Source organism: Schistocerca piceifrons, chromosome 6 (genome assembly GCF_021461385.2).
Source record: "Schistocerca piceifrons isolate TAMUIC-IGC-003096 chromosome 6, iqSchPice1.1, whole genome shotgun sequence".
NCBI classification, from domain to species: domain Eukaryota; kingdom Metazoa; phylum Arthropoda; class Insecta; order Orthoptera; family Acrididae; genus Schistocerca; species Schistocerca piceifrons.
In genome coordinates this window covers 455,185,030-455,209,967 of record NC_060143.1, presented here as the reverse complement: position 1 = coordinate 455,209,967, position 24,938 = coordinate 455,185,030, and the positions used below count along the sequence as shown (strand labels likewise).

Sequence of the window (24,938 nt, the reverse complement as noted above, 5' to 3'; positions counted from 1 at the left end):
ATATTGTTCAAGTACGTTTTTGTCTGCATATCTGATAAGTCCAGAAGAGAATAAAGGAATCAAATTGAAATTAGAGCAGACAATTAATTATAATTAGACTCAAATAACTTATAATTAATGCAAACAATATAAAACAGAACAAATTAATAATGGAATCATTCCATGTATGCTTTAATAATGGTTTTTAACAGTGTACATTGGAGTGATCCATGTTGACGTTAAAATCATTCAAGACTCGACGTACAGATACATGAAGACTTGTATGCATGTCAGAGAAGTTTTTTAATTTTGACATACGCTAAAGTACAATTATACCACTTAACAATGGCCAATAGCCCGAAATTGCAATAGCGCAAGTAAATAATTTTTACAGTCATTGTTGAACATGGTGTTTTATTTTAAAATTTTGAGATGATTCGGAAACTTAATCACGAGAAAAATCAGCGAAGTTAAAAATGGTTTGATCAATAAGGGAATTACTTCCACTTTTAAGTAAAACCTTGAACAGGGAAGCAAGGATGATAGTGGGTGGAGAAGAGCTATGGGTGATTGGTGATGTACGTCGTACCTGCTGATTTACGTTGTACGTGGACTAGGAAGAGGCCAGGAATTCTTCAGGATAAAGTAACATTGTTCAGAAACACGTACGAACGATGAGTTCATCTAAAACTGCACGACGTGCTATAGCTGTATCAGGCGACAAATCTTTGAAAACTTAATGAAACATAAAAATTGTCAATTGCAGAAATACCAGAAGTCAAGGTATGTTACAGCTAATATTGTCTCACCATTACTTTACATTTAATGGGAAAGTTTACCAACAGAATGAGGGTCTTGCCAAGGGCAGTAGTATTTCAAGTTTTCTAGTCGACATATTCCTCAATCATTTGGAAAGTAAGTTCTTTAATGAAGACAATAGACACAAAAGTAAAATAGTATATTACTTTAGATATGTTGATGACACCTTGCTGCTATTTGGTGGAACAAAAGATGAGCTCGAAGAACTACTACCAGTATTCAATTCCTTCCTCAAAACCGTAAAATTCACAACAGAACATGAGGGCAACAAAAGCATAAACTTCCTGGATCTTAAAATCACAAATCACCAACCACCAACAAGACAAGTTCAGCATACACAGAAAACGCACATACACAGACATAACATTACACCACACAGAAACATGTTGCATTTATGTCCATGCTACACAAAGTACACTCCCTTGATTTAGAAGAAAACACTGTCAAGAATGAGATAGATACAATGAAGAGCATTGCCATAAGCAATGGTAACACAGCCAAAACAATTGACAGATTAAGCAGACAAATACACAAAAGCAAGGCAACAATAGGACACACTGTGGAAGAAGAGAAAGTATTCGCCAGTATCCCATACCTGGGCCCCATATCACAAAAAATCGCCAACGTTTTCAGAAAAACAAATTTAACAGTTGCAAAAATGGTGCAAATGGCTCTGAGCACTATGGGACTTAACATCTGAGACCATCAGTCACCTAGAACCTAGAACTACTTAAACCTTACTAACCTTAGGACCTCACACAAATCCATGGTCGAGGCAGGATTCGAACCTGGGACCGTAGCAGTCGAGCGGTTCCGGACTGGAGCGTGTATCGGGCGACACATTCATACGATATCTGACTCACAAATTTGGTTCAAATGATAGTCTCACATTTGAGATACGGTAGGTGAAAAGACGGAGAACTACAGAGACTGGGCAAAAATCGCCGCTATAAAGGAACACTTCAACATAAATGCAGATACAAGCCAAGCCTACAGGTTGCGTTATTATATTTAACAACGAACGGCACCTGTGCAATGTCTTCGATAATTTTCAAGTGTCAGACGTGGTCAGAATAGTGATCTGTGTAGTTGTGATAGTGCATCAGGTCGGAGCTAAGTGAATTATAACGTGGGCATACTGCTGCTGCTCTTATGGTGGGTGCTTCCATAACGAAGACAGTGAAAGTGCTTGGTGTTTCAATAGGCCCCATATCTAAGACTTATTGTGCATTCAGGAAAACCGGAGAAATATAATCGCTGAGCCACAAACCGGACGAAAGTACACTCATGCTCACAAGTAAAGGATAATGCAGATACGCGGTGAAACAACGCTCTGGTGAGCCGTTTGCGGGTTTAAATCACCTCGGGATATGACCATGCGGTGCATTTGATCTGCGGCCGTCGCACGGTGGCGCTGGCAGCAGTCCACATACACTGAGATGTGTTGGTGCATGTCAGAGTACGGTGCAGCGAGTAAGTGTGCAGGCGTTTTCAGACGTGCTAATAGTGACTGTGTGTTGAAAATGGCTCAAAGAACACATATTGATGACATGAGGGCGAATGGAGGCTGGTTAAACGCAGCAGGTTGTAGCACGGGCCCTCCGTGTCCCACAAAGTGTGATCAAGATTATGGCCACGATTCCAGCTGACAGGAAACATGTCCAGGCACTACAGTACAGGTCGTCCACAGTGTACAACACGACAAGAAGACCGATATCTCACCATTAGTGCCCCCAGATGGCAACGGAATACTGCAGGTAGCCTTGCTCGGGACTTAACCGCAACCATTGGAACAGTTGTCTCCAGACACACAGTCTACAGACGACTGAACAGACACGGTCTATTCGGCCGGAAACCTGCAAGGTGCATTCCACTGACACCTGGTCACAGGAGAGCCCATAAAGCCTGGTGGCAATAACACAGTACATGGTAATTGGAACAGTGGTTATGTTCACGGACGAGTCCAGGTATAGTCTGAACAGTGCTTCCCGCCAGGTTTTTATCTGGCGTGAACCAGTAACCAGATACCAACTCTTTAATGTCCTTGAAAGGGACCTGTATGTAGGTCGTCGTTTGATGGTGTGGGGTGGGATTATGACTGGTGCACGTACACCCCTGCATGCCTCTGACAGAGGAACTGTAACGGGTCAGGTGTATCGGGACGTCATTTTGCACCAGTATGTCTGCCTTTTCAGGGCTCCAGTGGGTCCACCTTCCTCCTGATGGACGATAACTCACGGCCGCAGCGAGCTGCCATTGTGGAGGAGTACCTTGAAACAGAAGATATCAGGCGAATGGAGTGGCCTGCCTGTTCTCCAGGCCTAAACCCCATCGAGCACATCTCGGTCAACGTATCGCTGCACGTCTTGAAACCCCTATGACACTTCAGGAGCTCCAACAGGCACTGGTGTCAGAATAGGAGGCTATACCCCAGCAGCTGCTCGACCACCGGATCCAGAGTATGCCAACCCATTGTGCATGGTGATCATATCCAATATTGATGTCGGGGTACATGCGCAGGAAACAGTGGCGTTTTGTAGCGCATGTGTTTCGGGACGATTTTCTCAACTTATCACCAATACCGTGGACACAGATCTGTGTCGTGTGTGTTCCCTATGTGCCTATGCTAATAGCGCCATTTTTGTGTAGTACCACGTTATGTGCCACCACATTCTACAATTACCCTTAATTTATGAGCATGAGTGTGTATTGAGCGTTCGTGACGGACGGTCAACTGCAGAGGAAAGAAGCAATAGGACGAGAGCTGCGAAATTCGCTGCAAAACTTGACGTCGCAGCTGCGAACACTGGACTTGCATTCGGGAGGACGACGGTTCAAACCCCCAATCCAGCTATCCAGATTTAGGCTTTCCGTGGTTTCCCCGAATCGTGTAAGGCAAATGCAGCGATTGTTCCTTCGAAAGGGCACGGCCGACTTTCGCCTCCATCCTTCCCTAATCCGAGTTTGTGCTCCTTCTCTAATGATCTCGTTGTCGACGATACGTTAAAAACTATTCATATCCTCCTCCTCCTCCTCGCAGCTGAGAACGACGTCAGCACCAAAACAATGCGAAGGGACCTTCATAATTTGCGAAGTGCAGGGAGAGCTGGAATTCCAAAACCACAGATTAGAGTTGCAAATACCTGTAACAGAAGAACGTAGTGCCTAAGCCATAAGACTTGGACTATGGAACAATATAAGAGTGTCATTTGGTCGGATAAGTGCTACTGCACACTGTTTCCAACTTAAGGTCGAGCTCACGCCGCTAGTGTGAAATGTAGGGAGTGTTCGGTGATGATTTGGGCGGCGGAATCGTGGTGTTTCCGTGGGCCCCAGGGGTACTCTGGATGGTCGCATAACTGCCTACGATTATGTGACCAGTCTGGCTGATCAGGTCCACCTCAAGGTACGATGTTTACTACCCATTGATGGTGCTGTGTTCCAAGAAGACAGGGTCTCTGTTCACACAGTTACCGTCGACCAGGATTGGTTTTCTGAGCACAACAATGAACTGTCGCATCTCCTATTTTCACCACAGACTCCAGATCACAAAATAATTGTACTTCTGTGGTCTTCTTTGGAGATTAGGAAACATGGTGGCTGCACATCTCCATAGTCGTTACCTAAACTTGGTGTAAGGTTCCCTTGAAAACTATTCAGGATATGAAACTTCCTGGCAGATTAAAACTGTGTGCCAGACCAAGACTCGAACTCGGGACCTTTGCCTTTCGCGGGCAAGTGCTCTAGCAACTGAGCTACCGAAGCACGACTCACGTCCCGTTCTCACAGTTTCACATCTGCCAGTACCTCGTCTCCTACCTTCCAAACTTCACAGAACTTCTCCTGCAAACCTGCAGAACTAGCACTCCTGGAAAAAGGATATTGCTAAGACATGACTTAGCCACAGCCTGGGGGATGTTTCCAAGTTTGGAAGATAGGAGACGAGGTTTGGCAGATGTGAAGCTGTGAGGACGAGGCGTAAGTCGTGCTTGGGTAGCTCAGATGGTAGAGCACTTGCCCGCGAAAGGCAAAGATCCCGAGTTCGATTCTCAGTCAGGCACACAGTTTTAATCTGCCAGGAAGTGTCATATCAGCGCACACTCCGCTGCAGAGTGAAACTCTCATTCTGGTATTCAGGATTTGTATATAGCCACTCCGGGACGACTGGAAGCTATTTTGAACGCCAACGATTTTCCTGCACCGTGTTAGGGATAATGATGTGTATTACGTTTGGGGTTTCCGTATTTTTGTCCAGGACCCTCCTATGTGAACGGAATGATCCACGTGTCAGCTATAGTATCAAACGTTTTTGCGTATGTATCACCAACAGCAAGAAAGGCCAGGAAGAATTTTCTCTCAGCTGTAAGTATTTCAAGATAAACACGGTGGTGTGGCGCCTGTGCCGTTGGGTGGTGTGCCTGTGCATGCGACAACTAACCAGTTGTTACTCTCAGAGTAAAACTTTTATCACCAAGCTCTACAGCATTAGGAATAGTAGTGGTTTTTATTGTTGCAGAAGAGGAAAGTGTACATGTTTTAGTGGACGCAGAAGGGATAGAGAAGGACAAGTTGCTGAAGTAAAAGTAAGAAAACACTACTAAACTTTTCCCACGCCATCGGGCTGGTTCGTACAGTAAACGTGTAAAGGTCATTTTGAAGTAAAAGAGTGTTGGTTGCGAAAATTATTGTTTTAATGTCGCGTTTCAACGGTTTAGGGCATCATCAGATTTTCTAGAAAGGAGAACTAAGAAAGATATAAATAGCCAGATGCATGGTCCTATCACGCACAGCTCGAAGTGAAAATATCAATGAAGCTTCTACGAACCATTAGAAAGAAAACTTACGTTTCCTGTTATGTTTTGAAATAAGCATACACCAACATCGCACTAAATAGGTTGTGTACCTACCCAATAAATAAGAAGCTGTAAGAAATGGTTTTAAAGAAAGTTCAAAGAAGTACAGTGGCAGACGCAAAATTGAAAAGTGCAAACGTTACCTTCGATACACATGCCCAGACATAATGGCAGGAGGGGCGGTGTAGCGATAGGACCACACTTACAGGATTGCAGACATTGGCTTCATTTGAACACAGTGTAGTGAAACACCAACACAGCTGAAGATGTCCCCACATGTGCACAGTTAAGGACTGGATTTTGCGCCTCGTGGGGTTTAGTAGCGAAAATGCACACAGAGAGCGTGCATGAGTGATACTGAAATAATTTAATGATGAGCGTATAATGGGGATTAAAAATTAGGCTACTGAAAAAAAACATTGTGAAGATCGAATATATTAAAATAATAAATAAACATAATGGGGTTATCTGTATGAGACTTAACATCTGCGGTCATCAGCCCCCTAGACTTAGAACTACTTAAACCTAACTAACCTAAGGACATCACACACATCCTTGCACGAGGAAGGATTTGAACCTGCGACCGTAGCAGCAGCGCGGTTCCGGACTGAAGCGCCTAGAACCGCTCGGCCACATCGGCCGGCCATTGGAAGAATACTATTGCATAGAGCTGCAATAGGCAGCGCATGTTCTAGTGGTAAATGATGTGGGCCTCAATAAAATGCAGTCGAGTGTAAAAGTATAAAAATACAGAGGTATTTGTCAATTTCACTACACTGTGTTTAAATGAAGCCTTCCGATTAATGTGGATCTATCGCTGCTCCGTCGCACATGCCGATGTGTGTGTAACATTTGGACATTTCAATTCTGCTTCTGTTACAATACTATTTCTTGGTTTTTTAATGATTTTTTATTGCTTCATATTTATCCTAGCCCTGTTTGGCGTGATCTTGGTGGTCTTCACTATGCTTATTTCACAGCATAGCAGCAAACGTAGTAAGTTTTCTTTCTAGTGGTTCGCAGACACCTTTTTGATATTTTTATTTCGAGCCGTGCGTGATAGGACCATACCTCTGGCATTTGATATTTTCCTTTCTTCTTTTTTGTAGAAAATCTGATGATGCCCTGAAAGACGAAACGCGTCATTAAAACAGCCAAGTTCCACAACCGAGACCTTTTTTAAATTCAAAATAAGAAGAAACTGGTTGAAGGCAAGAAGGGTAGTCTAAATTGCCGCAACAGGGGAAGACTGAAAAGTTGACGCCACTCGTTAGTGGGACATCGCATTGGCCAAAATCGTGAACAGAGGTTGAAAATACCGTTTCAGTTATAAGGTACTTTTTATTTACAACACGACCGGTTTCCGGCCCTTATACGCCCATCATGAGGTGTTATAACTTTGTGCTGTGACCTCAGGCGCCGCGGTCGACGAGTACACTAGCGAACGCAGAGCACCCCGCGGAGCTTGGGGTCACAGCACAAAGTTCTAACACCAGATGATGGGCGTATAAGAGCCCGAAACCGATCGTGTTCTAAATAAAAAGAACCTTACAACTGAAGCGGTACTTTCAACCTCTGCTATAATGCTCAGTTGCGGATGTTCCTCCAACAGGACTGTCTGGAAAGTCGTGAGGTTTCAAAGCGCGAGAGGTGGCGCAGAGAGCGGAGCGGGCGACTCACCAGCAGCTTCTTGGCTTTGTCGGAGAGCGAGGAGCCGAGCTTGAGGTGGGCGGCCATCCACATGAGCTCGGAGACGCTGAACAGGCCCGGCAGGTGGTCATCCTGCTGGATGTAGCTGGCCTGCCGGCGCAGGCGGCTGTCGCCCGGCTGCAGAGGCACCTCGTCCAGCCGCAGCTCGCCGCCCATGCCGCGCGTCCTGCACCCACACCAAGCACCCAGCCTCAAGTAGCGCCGTTGGAAAGTATCGACATATCGATATTTTTCCAGGTAACATTGATATACGTATCGGCTATTATTTTTTTCACCGTTGTATTGATATTGAAAGGGCAATATCGATATGCAAAGGGAAATATCGATAATTATGGCAATATCGGTCTCGAAATGGCACTATCTTGAAACTGCTCTACAGATATCGAAATGCCACTATCGATGTCGAAAGAGCACTATCGATATCGAATGGGCATATCGAGTGCCGATATTTTTATTATATATATATCTATATATACATATATATATATATATATATATATTTGCAATTTTCGGTAAATATTTGAAATTATTCTTTTGAAATTGTAGTAGGACACATTTTTACTTTTACTATGTGAGGCAATCTTACTACTTTTTGAGTTTTTATTATGTTCAGTCTCTCTCTTTGACCATGTGAAGTTGGTATAGAAGGCACATAGAAGTATTCCGATTGCACCAGCGAAGGGTGCGGGGTAGTGGGGAGGGTGGAGGGACTGAGTAGAATAACAAGATTTCCGACGTGAGGAAATAGCACACCAGTTGCGTTAAAAAACAATTCTTAACGCAACTTTCTTCACATTGGCATTCTTTAAAATGCAGTTGGTGAAAATGATGAACAAAAATCTAAATGACAAGATCGGTCTTTCCGTTGGGCGGAGACGTGTGAGGGGAAATGCTGACGTAATCCTCGCTCGGCACTGCCAACAACAACTGCAACGTTTAACTTAACCAAGCAATTCTGACACTTCGACTGCTAGTTGGCTGCTGTTTGGAGAAATGGAGAAACACGGAAGTCGACATTAATTCTTCTGGAATATGTGGCGAAACCGAACGACGGACCCATGGAACACCTTTTATTGTGCCACTTACATGCAGTTACTATTAGTAAAGTAGTTATCGCCGAACGTGAACGTGCATCGTTTTCCTTTCAATTCTTTCTCTAAGGGGGATAAGCAGGGAGCTAGCTTGTTGATGTACAGAACATCTAATAATAAATCAGTACTTAAATATACAGTTATGAAACTGGCAATATATTTACAATGAGCAGCCGATTTTTTTTGTCGAAACGTCGAAATTCTTTCCGTCGATATACCGATATATTGGTAATTTTTTTTCGATGCAACAAGGGACGATAATAATATTTTTTAAAAGTATTGATACCGGATTCTCAATATTTTTAAAAATACCAACAATCCTAGCCTCAACACCGTCCCGTCTCGAGCCCGACCAGGGAGCCGAGCTCCCGAAACTCAGCATCTTGACTGAGCACGCTTTCACGATACAGAAATGCTTCTGCGAGTACCTCCTTCATTAAGCTGTACCTCCTTCATTAAGCTGATGACAGAGTAATCATGAAACAGCACTGTATAAATTTAGAAAATCTATTTATTTAATCGTATGGCTTGGGCCCCCCGTCGGCAGGCCGTTCGCCAGGCGCCGGTCTTTCAATTTGACGCCACTTCGGCGACGTGCAGTCGATGAGGATGATAGGACGATGAGGACAGCACAACACCCAGTCTCGGGCGGAGAAAATTCCCCGACCCAGCCGGGAACCGAACCCAGGCCCAGAGGACTGACAATCCGTCACGCTGACCATTCAGCTACCGGTTGCGGACAATTCAGAAAATAACCAACTCTGATGTACGTACAAGAAGATTTTCAGTGACTGAAGGTGAAACACCTGACCACATTTATGAAACTCTGAAGAAGGAGAATGGAGATGCCACAGACAGACAGCAGCACCGTTAAGCTGGTATTACATGTCACGCTTACAATATACAAGTCTGCACCAGTGCCACAGTGCATCATATTTAGTGACAATGGCTGTGACTGAGCATCTTGGAAAAACGACTATCTCCTTCCGCACCAGCCATGATTTCATTTGCCTTCACAGCCCGTATACGAGATGTACACTCCAGGGAATGGAAAAAAGAACACATTGACACCGGTGTGTCAGACCCACCATACTTGCTCCGGACACTGCGAGAGGGCTGTACAAGCAATGATCACACGCACGGCACAGCGGACACACCAGGAACCGCGGTGTTGGCCGTCTAATGGCGCTAGCTGCGCAGCATTTGTGCACCGCCGCCGTCAGTGTCAGCCAGTTTGCCGTGGCATACGGAGCTCCATCGCAGTCTTTAACACTGGTAGCATGCCGCGACAGCGTGCACGTGAACCGTATGTGCAGTTGACGGACTTTGAGCGAGGGCGTATAGTGGGCATGCGGGAGGCCGGGTGGACGTACCGCCGAATTGCTCAACACGTGGGGCGTGAGGTCTCCACAGTACATCGATGTTGTCGCCAGTGGTCGGCGGAAGGTGCACGTGCCCGTCGACCTGGGACCGGACCGCAGCGACGCACGGATGCACGCCAAGACCGTAGGATCCTACGCAGTGCCGTAGGGGACCGCACCGTCACTTCCCAGCAAATTAGGGACACTGTTGCTCCTGGGGTATCGGCGAGGACCATTCGCAACCGTCTCCATGAAGCTGGGCTACGGTCCCGCACACCGTTAGGCCGTCTTCCGCTCACGTCCCAACATCGTGCAGCCCGCCTCCAGTGGTGTCGCGACAGGCGTGAATGGAGGGACGAATGGAGACGTGTCGTCTTCAGCGATGAGAGTCGCTTCTGCCTTCGTGCCAATGATGGTCGTATGCGTGTTTGGCGCCGTGCAGGTGAGCGCCACAATCAGGACTGCATACGACCGAGGCACACAGGGCCAACACCCGGCATCATGGTGTGGGGAGCGATCTCCTACACTGGCCGTACACCACTGGTGATCGTCGAGGGGACACTGAATAGTGCACGGTACATCCAAACCGTCATCGAACCCATCGTTCTACCATTCCTAGACCGGCAAGGGAACTTGCTGTTCCAACAGGACAATGCACGTCCGCATGTATCCCGTGCCACCCAACGTGCTCTAGAAGGTGTAAGTCAACTACCCTGGCCAGCAATATCTCCGGATCTGTCCCCCATTGAGCATGTTTGGGACTGGATGAAGCGTCGTCTCACGCGGTCTGCACGTCCAGCACGAACGCTGGTCCAACTGAGGCGCCAGGTGGAAATGGCATGGCAAGCCGTTCCACAGGACTACATCCAGCATCTCTACGATCGTCTCCATGGGAGAATAGCAGCCTGCATTGCTGCGAAAGGTGGATATACACTGTACTAGTGCCGACATTGTGCATGCTCTGTTGCCTGTGTCTATGTGCCTGTGGTTCTGTCAGTGTGATCATGTGATGTATCTGACCCCAGGAATGTGTCAATAAAGTTTCCCCTTCCTGGGACAATGAATTCACGGTGTTCTTATTTCAATTTCCAGGAGTGTATGTTGCGGGACTAGGATCGTTTTGGAGTCCGATACCGGTTCTCTAAACTTTGTCAATAAAGGTTCACAAAAAGAACCTCTTCTTCCTTAGATTATTTCGGTAACACTCGTATTTTGATCGATCCTCCGGTAACAAGTCTAGCAGCCCGCCTCTGAATTGCTTCCATGTCTTACTTTGGACTGATTGGGTGGGGGTCCCGAACACTGGAACAGTACTCACGTATGAGTCATACAACTGTCCTGCATGTGGTCTTCATTATAGATGAACTACACTTTCCTAGAATTGCCCCGATAAAAAGTCGTCCAGCCGGCTACCCCACGACCGGCCTTACGCACTCGTTCTACTTCATGTCGCTCTGCAAGGTTACCCCTATAGGATACATAATCGAAGTGACTGTCAAGTAGAACACGACTAATACAGTATTCGAACATTATAGGACTGCTTTTCGTACACATATGCGTTACATCACATTTCTTCGCACTTAGAACGAACAGCTGTTCATCACAGCAATCAGAAATTCTATCCAAGTCATCTTGCATCCTCCTACAGTTACTTAAATAATACAACAACGTCATCTGTCATCAGCAAACAGTAGCGGACTGCTGCTCATCCTATCCGTCAGATCGTCTATTGGGTTCCCGGGTTCGATTCCCGGTGGGGTAAGAGATTTTCTCTGCCTCGTGATGACTGGGTGTTGTGTGCTGTCCTTAGGTTAGTTAGGTTTAAGTAGTTCTAAGTTCTAGGGGACTGATGACCATAGATGTTAAGTCCCATAGTGCTCAGAGCCATTTGAACCATTTTTTGATCGTTTATTTACAGTACTCAACAAAAGTCTGGAATACTATCGTAAAATATAGTCTACGATACTGGAGGTATCACTGATCTAGGAACTTCATACATTATCCAGTTAGAGCCCAAATACTGAACGTTGTTTACTTCTGGCATGCTTTGTGGCCGTTTTCTGGTCATATAAATATTGCTACCGCAGCGGCACACCGCGAGCAGTCCAGTATCAACAAAAGCTTCATTCAGTGCGTGTTCTGCACTGCAGTAACATGCCAAGTAGAGGCATACAACACTGGTAGGGTCAGTTTAGTGGCTTTACTTTCAGCATGTCATACACAGCAAGGTGTTACCGATCAGATAATGTCACTCAAAGTCGTGTGTCTAAGGTGTGGAGGAAGTGCGGATGGTCGGGAAATCTGAACGATTGATATCGCAGCGGTCGTCCCCGTATGACAACACGGATGCATGATAGATTCCGCCAATTGCCGGCTCGCAGGCGCCCAACTTCAACTGACAGAAATATTGGAAATGACTTCTCTCAGGCGACAGAGATTCGTGTTGCATAACAAACAGTGCAAAGTAGATTGCATCAGGGTGGTCTTCATTCCAGAAGAATGAATAGCTTTGCACTTAACCAACGGAATCGAAGCAATCGAGGTACCTGGGCTTATGCACGTCAGCACTGGACCATTGCAGAATGGGGTAACTTCATGTTTGCTGACCAGACCAGGATTGGTTTGCGAAAAGACACTGAGAGTCTTAGGCTTTGAAGAAGCGCTAGACGATACCAGGAACGCCGATACGTTCACGAAGTCCATCCGTTTGCAGGTGGAAGTGTAATGTTCTGGGCGGCGATAATGACGGGACAGCGGACCCTCTGGTTCCCATCTACGGCATTCTGACTGGTTCCCGTACCTCCAAGGGGTCCTACAAACGACTGTAAGGCCCTACAGACGTGATGTCGGAGACAACGTCATCCTAGTTGATGACAATGCAAGACTGCTCTGTACTCTAGCAGTGTCTCGGTATCTTCAAAGATGCAGCACCAACCGAATGCATTGACCAGCACAGTCCCCAGATATGAATGCAATATAGCATGCATGGGACCTGTTGGAGATGGACATTACACAACGTCCGAATCGACTTAACTATCTCCAGGACCTCACTAAAGCTGTCATTGAGGAGTGGGACCTCATACCCCAAGACGAACTTGATTGTCTCATCCAGAGAATGCATCGCTAAGTGGTTCAAAATGGTTAAAATGGCTCTGATGACTATGGGACTTAACATCTGAGGTCATCAGTCCCCTAACTAACCTAAGGACATCACACACATCCATGCCAGGAGGAGGATTCGAACCTGCGACCGTGGCGGTCCCGCGGTTCCAGACTGAAGCGCCTAGAACCGCTCGGCCACAGTGGCCTGCTCGTAAAGTGGAAGAATTCATTCGTGTGCAGGGAGGACTACTAAAGACTGATAATAATCATCATGAGGTAAAGCTTTTTATTGTTTTTGTTTTCAAGATGTACACTTAGGAGAGATCCTGCTTTGTTTTTTAACGATTTTCTTTAACTAGCCACAATCGTTCTTGTTTTCAGAAGGAATTACGAGTACGTTTATTTTGATAAAATATTCTACAAACTTTGGTTTGTGTACTATAAGAAGTCATTGTTCTAACTCCAAAGTTTTGTTGAGGTGTGTATATGAAGAACCCGAGTGGTCCTGTCATACTTCCCTGAAGCACACCTAATGATGCCTTTGTGTCTGATGAACAGTCGTCATCCAGAACAAAGTGCTGGATTTTATTACTTAAAAAGTCTTCGAGTCACTCGCATATCTGAGAACCTATTCCGTACTCTCTGACCTTTGTTATCAGTTTGCCGTGTACCACTATGGCAAACGCTTTCCGGAAAGCTAACAATATGGAATGTGCCTGTTGATGCTCAACCATGTGCGGGAAAAGGAGCAGGAAGAGTTTCGCACGAGCTATGATTTCTAAATAATTTTGGCAGATAAATACGACCGTGAGTCAGAATTAGTGCGTAAACACATCAAACAGGATATTGGCAAGAAGCTGGAAACTGACGCTCCTCCCAAAAGCCTAATGAGTACATAAACTGGAGGTATTAAATAGGAGCGCATGTGACTGAAATATATAACCTGTAGTGAGGTAACATTGGCATAAATGTATCAGAGGCCTTTTTTCGTAAACTGGCATGGAAGATTTCTTGAAAACTTAAAACTATATTATACAAATGTAGTCTTCCTGTAACAGACGGCCTTCAGACAACTACGGTCTGTTGTGGAAGGACGGAATTTTATGATGATGTTATTTTCAGCTCAAAAGGTAATGTTTTCCCCGTTTTACTCTGGATGATCTGTATTATGATGGAGATATTCTTCATATAATTTGGTATGTTGGGAAAAGTACAACAATTTGCAGTTATGTTTATCCTGATCACACCGAGGTGGCAAAAGTCATGGGATTGCGATATGCCGGTCTTAGTGGCCGAGCGGTTCTAGGAGCTACAGTCTGGAACCGCGCGATTGCTACAGTCGCAGGTTGGAATCCTGCCTCGGGCATGGATGTGTGTGATGTCATTAGGTTAGTTAGGTTTAAGTAGTTCTAAGTTCTAGGGGACTGATGACCTCAGAAGTTAAGTCCCATAGTGCTCAGAGCCATTTGAACCATTTTGATTGCGTTATACACATATATAGATCGCCGTAGTGTCGCGTACACAAGGTATGAAAGGGCAATGCATTGGTGTAGTTGTCATTTGTACCCAGGTGGTTCATGTGAAAAGGTTTCCGACGTGATTATGACGGCTCGATGAGATTTAAGAACTGGTGAACACTGAATGGTAGTTGCAGTTAGACGCAGGGGCCGCTCAGTTCCAAAAATCTTTAGGGAATTCAGTATTCCGAGATCCACAGTATCAAGAGTGTGCCGAGAATACCAAATTTCTGGCATTACCTCTCACTATGGACAACGCAGTGGCCGATGGCCATCATTTAACGACCGACAGCAATGGCGTCTGCCTAGAGGTTTTAATGCTAACAGACGAGCAACACTGCTTGAAATAACCGCAGAAATCAACATGGAACGTACAAGAAACGTATCCGTTAGGACATAGCGGCGGAATTTGGCGTTAATGGGCTATTTGAGTAGATCACGGACGCGAGATCCTCTGCTAACAGTACAACATTGCTGCAGTGCCATAATGGTTGGACCCTGGAGGACTGGGAAACCATGGTGCAGTCACTTGAGTCCCGGGTCCAGCTGGTAAGAGCTGACAGTAGTGTTCAATTGTGACGCAGACACTTCGAAGCTATGGACCCAAGCTGTGAATGAGGCGCTGTAGAAGCTGATGGTGGCTCAGTGGTGGCCTGTGTTTACACGGAATGGAGTGGGTCCTCTGGTCCAGCTGATCCGAACACTGATCATCCGCAGCCCAAACAATGATAGAATTTTTATGAATGATAGTGCACGATGTTACTGTGCCACAACTGTCCGCCATGTGGGTGAATAACATTTTGGTTATTTCGAGCGAATGGTTTGGTCATCCGCATCGCCCGATATGAGTCCCACCGAACATTTATGGGATGTAATCGATTAATCAGTTCGCGCACAACATCCTGCACCGGCAACAGTTTCGCAGTTATGGACGACTATAGGAGGCAGCATGGCTCAATATTTCTGCAGAGAACGTCCAACTACTTCTTGAGTCCATGCCACCACGCCCGGGAAAGGAGGTATCCTATGACTTTTGTCACCTCATTGTACATCAGATTGCTGAGGAAGCACATGGGAAAATACTGGAAATTTTCCCGAAAGTGTAGTATGTGAATAAGGGAATATTGTGATATCTTCTCATTTTTATCAAATGGTCCTTAGGCTGTAACATATCCTCAAATTTTCAAATGTTCTTCTAAATTCGACTCCACTGCTTATTTACATTTAGACATTAATGGTTATACGATAAATGAAACCACTTATGTAAAGTTCCTTGGGGTCCATTTGTATAACAAATAAGGACTGAAACAAAATTTAGATTAACTAATCAAGAAGGACGGTTCAGCGCGTTACATGCTTCGAATTATCTTCATTGTGTTGCTCTGAAGACAGTAGTGTAGGCTTACGTTCATTCCCTGTTGTCTCATGGAATAATGCTATAAAGTAAACGAACTGTTTATTTAACAGGAGCGAGCAGTAATAACAGTAAAGTAGATAAGTGTGCATCTTGCTGAAGCCCTTTTAAAGACCTGGCAATTCTTACATCGCTTCCAATAGTTCATCCTTAATGACTTTTTTTGTCCATGAGTCATTTTCATCTGAACTGCAATTTTAGTAGTCCCTATTAAAGAAACTACTTTCAATAATTCGCATGTTGAATTAGCCTTCTTCTGTATAGCTCAGCCTGGAGTTATGTTCTCTGGTGGTAAAATATTTAACAAACTACAGTATAACAGAAAACAAGAAAGCATAATCCCCGATAACTCAAATGTAAAAACATACTTCATTAGCCACTCTTTCTACAAATTACCTAATATCTACAATGAGGCATTGTAAAGTTCTGTTAGCTACATCGCAAGTAGCAGTGTTGGTTATAACGCAGCGTCACTAGTAGTAATGTACTCAAAAGAGGATTCATTCCTTAAAGATGATTTTTTTTAAATACCGCTGTACTAAAGTAAATATGAAGCTGCGAAAAGCAGCTAAATAGCAGTATAACTGAGGAGATAGCAGATTTTTTCAGAGAACCAGGTTTTTTCCTGATCTTCTCGATCAGATTTAGCTTGAATAGTATTATAGCGATGTAGTGGAAGTTTTCTTGTTAATGGTGTATACAACTTACATTTCTGTTATATTCTAGTCTTTCGTTAATGTATACAGTCTCTTGTATCGCATGTCTGAAGATTATCTTTCTGTATCGTGCATATAGAACACGAAGAAAGTATTCTGCTAATTCTGCTAAAAACTAATCTTAGAGAAGCATTCAAAGCGAAGCGGCAACAAGGTGACAACTGAAGATAAAACAGAATATTTGCAGCGTCTTCGTATAACAAAGACTCTGACACAGGAATGTAAACAGATAAGATGAATGCTCCATGCAAAAAGAAAGTGATTTTAGCTAACTTAAATAGTGCAGTGTGTTGGTTGAGGTCTACTGACGATTAACGGGGTCAGAGTGGCTGTAGTGATAAGGATTATGCGAAAAATTCCAACCAATATTTTCAAGAATGTCACATTTAGATTAATGCAATACATTATGATAAGACAAAAAAAATGGCTCTGAGCACTATGGGACTCAACTGCTGAGGTCATTAGTCCCCTAGAACTTAGAACTAGTTAAACCTAAGGACATCACAAACATCCATGCCCGAGGCAGGATTCGAACCTGCGACCGCAGCGGTCTTGCGGTTCCAGACTGCAGCGCCTTTAACCGCACGGCCACTTCGGCCGGCTATGATAAGACACATCTTATACCGTTCACTGTATCTTTGTCCTGGAAGTTGTCACTGACAGTATTGTCGAATGTTTCAGATACTCACGGAGAAAACATAGGTAACATTTATTACACAAATTAAAACCTTGATCTTGGAACAATATGAGAATTCATTAAATCGTTAAGCAACAGATCCATGGCTACGAAAATACAGGTAGAAAGATTAAGATTTTTTTGACACTCAGTTGATCTGCAGAAGTTTGGTCGTGAAGCCAAATCAACCCTAGAACCATCTATGACTCCTAAAACTGCCCTAAATAACGTTAAGAAAATTATATGTTCCCTCAAAAATAAAAGCTCATCTGAATTTTATGGAGTTTACAACAGAATGCTAAAGATTTGTTCCCATATAATAAGTCCCGTCTTATATGAAACATGTAATACATCAGTAGCTCAAGGCATTTTTCCAGAGAGATTGAAATATGCCATTGTTAAGCCCCTCTATAAGAAAGGTCATAGGAGAGATGTCAGTAATTACAGACTAGTTTCATTACCGACTTCATTTTCGAAAATTTTTGGGAAGGTTATATATTCTAGTATAGTATCCGACCTGAGCATCAATAATATCCGCAGTGAATCGCAGCTCTAATTTATAAAGAGTTGCTCTACTGATAATACCTGTTACATGTTCATTCACCAAATTTTAGAAGCATTTATATAAAAAAATAGCACCGATTATTATTTTATGTGACCTACCTAAGGCATCTGACTGTGTGAAGTACAATATTCTCTTGGATTAGCTGATCTTTCATGGGATTGATGTTACAGCCAACCTATGGGTAATTTCATACGTAACCAAATGAATGCTGAATGTTGTAGTTAGTAATTCGACTACTGTAGCCAGGGGAGATTACCTTGACTGGGAGAAATCATGTGTGGGCTCAATCATAGGTCCGCTATTGCTCTTTACACACGCAAACGGTATTCTGTCTAATAGGCAACATGCAAAATTAGTTGCTTTTGCGGATGACACTAGTATTGTACTCAATCCTAACTTACAGGCAGCAACAGAAAAAATGGAAACCAAAATTCTTAAAAGTGTCATTGACTTGTTTTCCGTGATTGGTTTACTCTCAGTTTTAAAACGATACAACTTATTCAGTTCTGCACATCTAGAGGTGCTACAGCAATAGCAAGTGTAACACATGGTGAGGAAATAATAAGTAGAGTGCACATTTCAAAATTCTTAGATGTCAATATTGACAAGAATTCAAACTGAAAAAGTACATTTTGTAATTCCTAAAACAGTTCAGGCAAATTTTATATTTTCATTCAATAAAGTCATGTAGAATAATTATCTGGGGATAACTTACCACCAAGGAAAAAAGTCTACATTGCTCTGAAACAAGCTGTAAGAATAATATGTCGTGCTCACCTACGATCATCTTGTAGACGTCTATTCAAGGAGACAGCATTTTGAACACTACAGTACAATATATTTATTCCCTCAAGAAGTTTTTTTTTGTAAATAATCCACCGCAGTAGAAAAGGAACAACAGTGTATACAAATGCAACACTAGAAGAAAAAATAACATTCATTAACTCACATTAAGGTTGACTTTAGCACTAAAAGGGGTGTACAATACTGCCACTAAAAATTTGTATCATTTGCGCTCTGATGTAAAATGTCTGACAGAGAGCAATGTAAAATTTGGAGAGGAACTGAAGAACTTTTTCCTTGACAACCCTATTTTGCAGAAGAATTTCTATTATTGTTATGTGTAAAAGTTGATGGTTAGGAATTACTAACTCGTATCTCTATGTTTTCTTAACAAAAAAATACCACATGTAAATGAACAGCTTGTAGACAATATTTACAAAAAAATTTGCGACGTGAATATAAAACGACTTATTCCACATCGTTACGATTTATCGGGCTAATGATCCACGGAACATGAAACTAACTATATGACAGGGAAGCACTGAAAAGTTTTCAACTTTTATATTTATCCACGAAAGCGTGCCAGCACACGCAGACCGTAAATTGTTATCAGGGAAATTACCTTTTTAATTAGTCACTCTGAAGCTCAAATCTTCGAGGCGCTGTTCGCCTTATCACTTAATTTCTATGTGGGGATCACTTTTCGATAATCAGTCAACTGACAACTTAGAAGCTTACAGGAGATCCTAGACAAGAGACGAGACAATATTAGTAAGGTGAAATCACTGAAGGCCATTTAGAAAAGTAGTGGTAAGCAGCAGTTTTCGTTTCGCTTCATATACGGATACTTTATTGATCGACACTCATTATCTGTGATTATTCACATTACAAAAAGCAGTGACTGAATAGCCTGTATAAGATTCTGTGCAATTACTAATGTGTAATTCTATAAACGAGTTTCTTTTGTCCACATACTCCCGAAGTTATTACTACAGGAGATACTGGTTCTGGAGCGTACTTGTGAAATTCGTAACCTTCAGAAGTATTGCATAATATGTCTATCAAACTGCAGACAGCACTTGTCTCGAGGCTAACATCATTAATTAAAACAGGTTTTTCGTCCATATTTGGTCACAAAAACTGTGTCAGTATTATAACTGGTAATACTTGGAGATAACGAGAAGATTAAGTAGGTTTCTGTGGGAATTAAGGCAATTTCTGACATGCGATATGTACTGCGACTACAGATGAAATGTCGGTGGAAAAGCAACACAAATTTTAACTATACGTCATCGTTTCGCTTTGAATCCTTGTGGTAGGCTAGTTGTAGCAGAACGTGTAAGTCAAGACATGGCAGTACTGAAGATGAACGCTGACCTCTGTAAAAGATGTAAAAGATTGGTAAGTCAGTTCACTACCGCTTGTAATATTTCTAAAAATAGTATATTAAGCTCCTCTGAGATTTTTAGCTCTCTTGTCCAATGGGACTTCGGTCTGGTGATCCAATGGATAATAGCCCTATACGTAAGCATTCTTAAATGGTAATACCGGGAGGGTGTCTAAATCATCACACCAGAAATCTTTCCAGTAATGTCTGCTTCCAAAAGCGATTCGATTATTTCTCCCTGAAGTCTTCCTTCAGCCTCTCTCAGGGCTGAATAGAATTTTTTCGAAGCTTTCAAACAAGGAACAGTTCTTGGAAAGACCCAAGATTGAAGAGTGTTTTCCGAGATGCCAATCAGAAAGATTTCCTAGTCGGTTCCGTCGGACAATAATCGCTGGCATATTCGATATGTTTGGCTTTACTATTGTAAATCTTGTTTGTTATTACTAAAGTGGTGAAGAAAACTAAAGTCTTTCGTAGGTTCAGATCTTGTCTGTGTGAACAATATTCAAAAATTACTTCACTGAGGATTTTGTCCAGCGATTGATGGATTCCAAGAAAGCCTTCAATTCAGTTGATCAAATGGTTTGCTTGCTTTTTTTGGTGGAAATTGGAGTGCAAATTTTAAGAACAAAGAAATAATTAAACCTTTAACCAACTCTCGTTCTAAGCTTCAAAACTGAGATTAATGGGAGAAGCCTGTGAAGAATTAACAATATAAAGCCGAGAATGGGAATCTTGCAGGAGAGGGTTTTTGAAACTACATCCATCGTCGTAGCGCGAAAACTTGCTTTCGCTGGGGGTGTGACAGTTCTCTCCAGAAACAAACAGCAAGAGAGAAAAATGAGCTATGAAAAGAACAGGCAAAAAATCCTGGACTTAGGTTTATCCTGAAAAAAATGTCAATACCATGACAAATGTCAAACAAGCCCGTTTAAAAAAGGAAAAAAGTATGTTTGGCAGTGCGTAAATGATAGGTAATTCTACATAGGATGAAGCATCTAAAACTTGCACCGCAAATATTGCGGAAATGGAAAGTGCTATTGAAATGTGGATTTCACGGAATGGATAGATAGTCAAGGGCTCGTATTGTATGTCAATAACCAGACTGTAATAATACTCCGAAAGTCTACTTTTTGTGCAAATATACACTTTTTTAATATAGCAGTGTCTACTGTCATAAACAAACTAATAGTAGTGTAAATCAGAATATCAGTGGTGTTTGTTTCAGGATTCTAGTGCGAGTTGTTTACGAGATATTGTGTTTTGAAAAGTTAGTTTCTTTTGACAGTTGTGTTTGGAATACGATATCACTTGTCCACATTTTCAGGTCGTATTGGAACTCAGCGAACTGTATACCGCAGAGGTCGACATGACTTATAATTACAAAGATCTTACATCTGATAGGCGCGATGTTGAATGTAAACGGCTCTGTTTGTGCCATTGATGACGCACTGATTTCCCGATTACCGGTCTGGTAAATAAATGCTTCTGAAGCGCAGCTCATGGTGTAAAAAATGTTGTTTATGAAATACATACAAGCTGAGGAATACCAGTATACATGAGTCATATTTGAGAAATGCTTCTATCAAGTGTGATATTTTCGCACTTAGTATAATGATCGTAATGTAGTACCGATACGAATATGTTAACGAATGTGAATTTACTTTAGTTTCCGTATATGTTATTTATGCCTCTCATAGTTCCTATGAGCTAACGTTGTAACTGGTGCCATAGTTGCCGCTGAAATTACATGAAATCTCTGTAATGCTAAATTCTGCTATCGTTAGATGACAATGGGGTAATGTAAGGTAATTTTTTACGGAGTAAAATTTTGTTCTTCGAGTCTTTCTCAGCTAAGTAACTTGGGGCTCAGTGATTGTTGAAAGCAATGTAAATTAATGAGCGCTGTCTTCCGAAAGGTGAAATTCGGCTCTGGGGTTTAGCCGGTAGATTCAAATACGAAAAATTTGCGTTTTAAAAAGTTCTGGACTTGTGCTTATGCTTTGATGATTAAAAGTTGTAACCGGAAGTGCAATGATAAGGTCTCACTTGTGGCAATGACTTCAGCTATGATATTAGACTGCGTAGCTTATGTTAATATTTAATATCCGAACCGTTATGTTACACAGCCAGGCAAATAGTGTTGAGATTGAAGGCGGCAAAGAAGATTTCCGACAAAAATGATGACAAGAGTGTGGTCTCTTACGGTTCATTATGAAATTATCTTTTTCTTCTTCTTCTTCTTCTTCTTCTTCTGCACTTCCCTATTAGCCAAAATTTGGCCTTTTACGAGTCGTACATTTTTCTTGGTCTGCCAGGATCTGTTCTCCCATTTGATTCAAAGTCCTTTACCCGATATCTTGGTCTCCATGGATCCATTTTTTGTAGATGGTCATTTCCTTTATTTTTGTTTACATCAAATTTGTCATACAGATTCCAAATTTTCTACATCTTTCGAATTTCTTCTTTTCGTATGTTATCTATTCTTCTGCATCTTCGCAACTCTTATAAAAGTCATTTCTATTCCTTGTATTTTTTCTTTCTTTTCCGTCTTGTATTCAATGCTCGAAATTTACTTCCATGTTACAGGGTTGGCAATCTGTTTTGCAAAATTTCAGTAGGGTTTATTTGCATATTTTACATTTTAAAGTTCTATTACTTGTTCCACAAATACTTCCAAATCTGTTCAGCTTAACCTGCATATCCTCTTCGTTTTCACACAGTTTTTTATATTCGAGTTTAAAATACTTTGCCTACTGAATTGTTTTTTCATCAACTCTTATCTTAGTTCTCAATTAATAGTTTACGCGAAATGTCATTGACTTAGATTTACTAGAAGGCATTATCATATTATATTCTGTACAAATTCTATTTCGTCCACAAATTCCTTTTTTAAGTCGTTCTCTCGAAAAATAATTGTAAAATCTTCAGCATTTAGGTGTGATTTTAGCTTTATCGAATTGTTTAGTTCTACCGCAGTGTTTATCGAAGAATTCTATTCGAGAACTGCATCCTCAGAGTAAATACTGAAAGCATAGCGGATAAATTACAGCCTTGTCTCATTAAGTTGTATCGATTCTGTTAATACGTCTTTGTATCTAAAATTACTGATCTTTCTTTATACAGGCTTTTGATGATTGATATGAGATGGACTGTGTGAGCTCTGTGCTCCATTATTCTCCATAACATTCCTCCAACCACTAACCGTCGCGAAATGTTTAGGAGCAGTGTGTATCTCTCTGTTCAACTCGCTCTGAATTCGGTTATCTGCCGTAAAACATAAACTGCATCTACTGTCGATTGTCCCTTTCTAACTTCGACCTGTTCTTCCATTAATTAACATTCTGCTGTTATTTTTAGTCTTGTGATTAATATTACTGTATAAAATTAATAAGCTGTGCCAAGTAATCTTGTCTCTCATATTTTTTTCCGTTTTTGTGTACCAATGTTATTTCTCTTTACTTCCGATTTCATTCTGTTTATTTGATTATGTGGGAACGCAGCAAATAACGCAGCCGTTTCGGGAGTTTATAATATGTGTCTCGTGCCCCTAGATTTTAAGGTGAGGCCTCTGGGTAGGTGTAAGCGAACGTGCGCGCGTGTTTGCATGTGCCCATGAGTTGTATGTATCATTGCTGACGTAGGGTGCCGTTCTGTTACAGCATACCACTTCTAGCGCGGCACACAATTTTTTTGGGACGGGATAACGACTTTGGCTAAACGTGATCTCGGAAAATTGTTGCCCGTCGACTTGCGTGAGTTGTAGTTTGGCAAAAGGAGAAGTGAGACAGGACGAGTTCAGCGACCGACGCAGCTAGCGGAACCAGTCGCGAGCCTCTCCCGTCAGCCGCTTAAGGTCACTGCCGGGCGGGACCCAATCTGCGTGTCGAGGACGAGCGTAGGCTACAGTGTTTGCCAGTGCCTGTCCTAGAGCATGTGCACCAGCGTATTTCATTGCAGAGTTTGGAAGGAAGCACTGAACTGTTACTGGCGGAAGCGAAGTTGTGGTGGGCAGTGGAAGAGAGAAGGGCCGGGGGTCATGGCGGGAGAGGGAGGGGGGGTGATGGGGGGCGGGGGGGGGGGGGTGGGGGAGCTAGAGCACTTCCCCACGAAAGGCACAGGTCTCAGTTCAATTTACGGTCTGCCGAACAGTTTTATTCCGCTAGGAAATTTCGAATCAGCCGGCACTCCACTACAGAGCGAAAATTCATTCTATAAACAACATTACGGGCCTTGGCTAAGCCATTTCTCCTCAACGCAATGTCTTTTCTTCCAGGAGTACTTTTGTGAATTTCGGAAATTGGGAGATGGGTTCCAGCGGAAATGAAGATTGTGGGGGAGGGTCGTGAGCGGTGCTTACTTCGCTCAGTTGGCAAAGCAAAATATTCGGACCGAAGATCCGAGACGGTGTCTAGGTGTGCAACATTTGAGAAGAATTTTACTCCCTGGTGGAATTTCCTATTTTGATTTGCACTGCATGTAAAATACAGCACAACTTCGGTAGCTATAACGGACGACTTAACCAGGAAACTCTTCCAAATCATAAACGGGGCCCGAAAAAGGGAAGTACAATGGCTGGGAGATACCCAGATGGATCTGAAGGCAGTCGATGTTGACCCACTGTCAGCTGCATTATCTGATCAGAAGTGTCTGAACGCTTATTAGTACATATTAATGTGGAATGTGTCCACCCCTCTCCTTTATGACGGTTTGAAAACGGAGGACACATTCAGTGAGGCGTCCGAGTGTCTGTGGAAGAATGCCAACTCATTTTTTCTCAAAAGCCGAAACCAAAGAAAGTAGTGATATTGGGCGATTGAGGCCTGGAGCAAAGTGGACGTTGTAGCTCATCCCAATGTTTTGGATTAGGTTCAGGTCGCAAAATTGCGCTGGCCAGTCCATTTCAGGAAGTTATTGTCCATAAACAAGTGTGCACGCTGCTTTGGTAGGATGCACTGACGTTAT

The 24,938-nt window shown here is 42.8% G+C and overlaps 1 protein-coding gene across 1 annotated transcript in view; it reads right to left on the bottom strand.

Annotated features, from left to right (window-relative positions):
• Window positions 1–24,938, bottom strand: part of LOC124802574 (ATP-binding cassette sub-family G member 1) — a 468,992-nt gene that overhangs the window by 99,981 nt on the left and 344,073 nt on the right. The window contains exon 3 of the mRNA XM_047263446.1: window positions 7,332–7,527. Within this exon, the coding sequence (XP_047119402.1) occupies window positions 7,332–7,527 (196 nt within the window). The remainder of the gene's footprint in view (window positions 1–7,331; window positions 7,528–24,938) is intronic.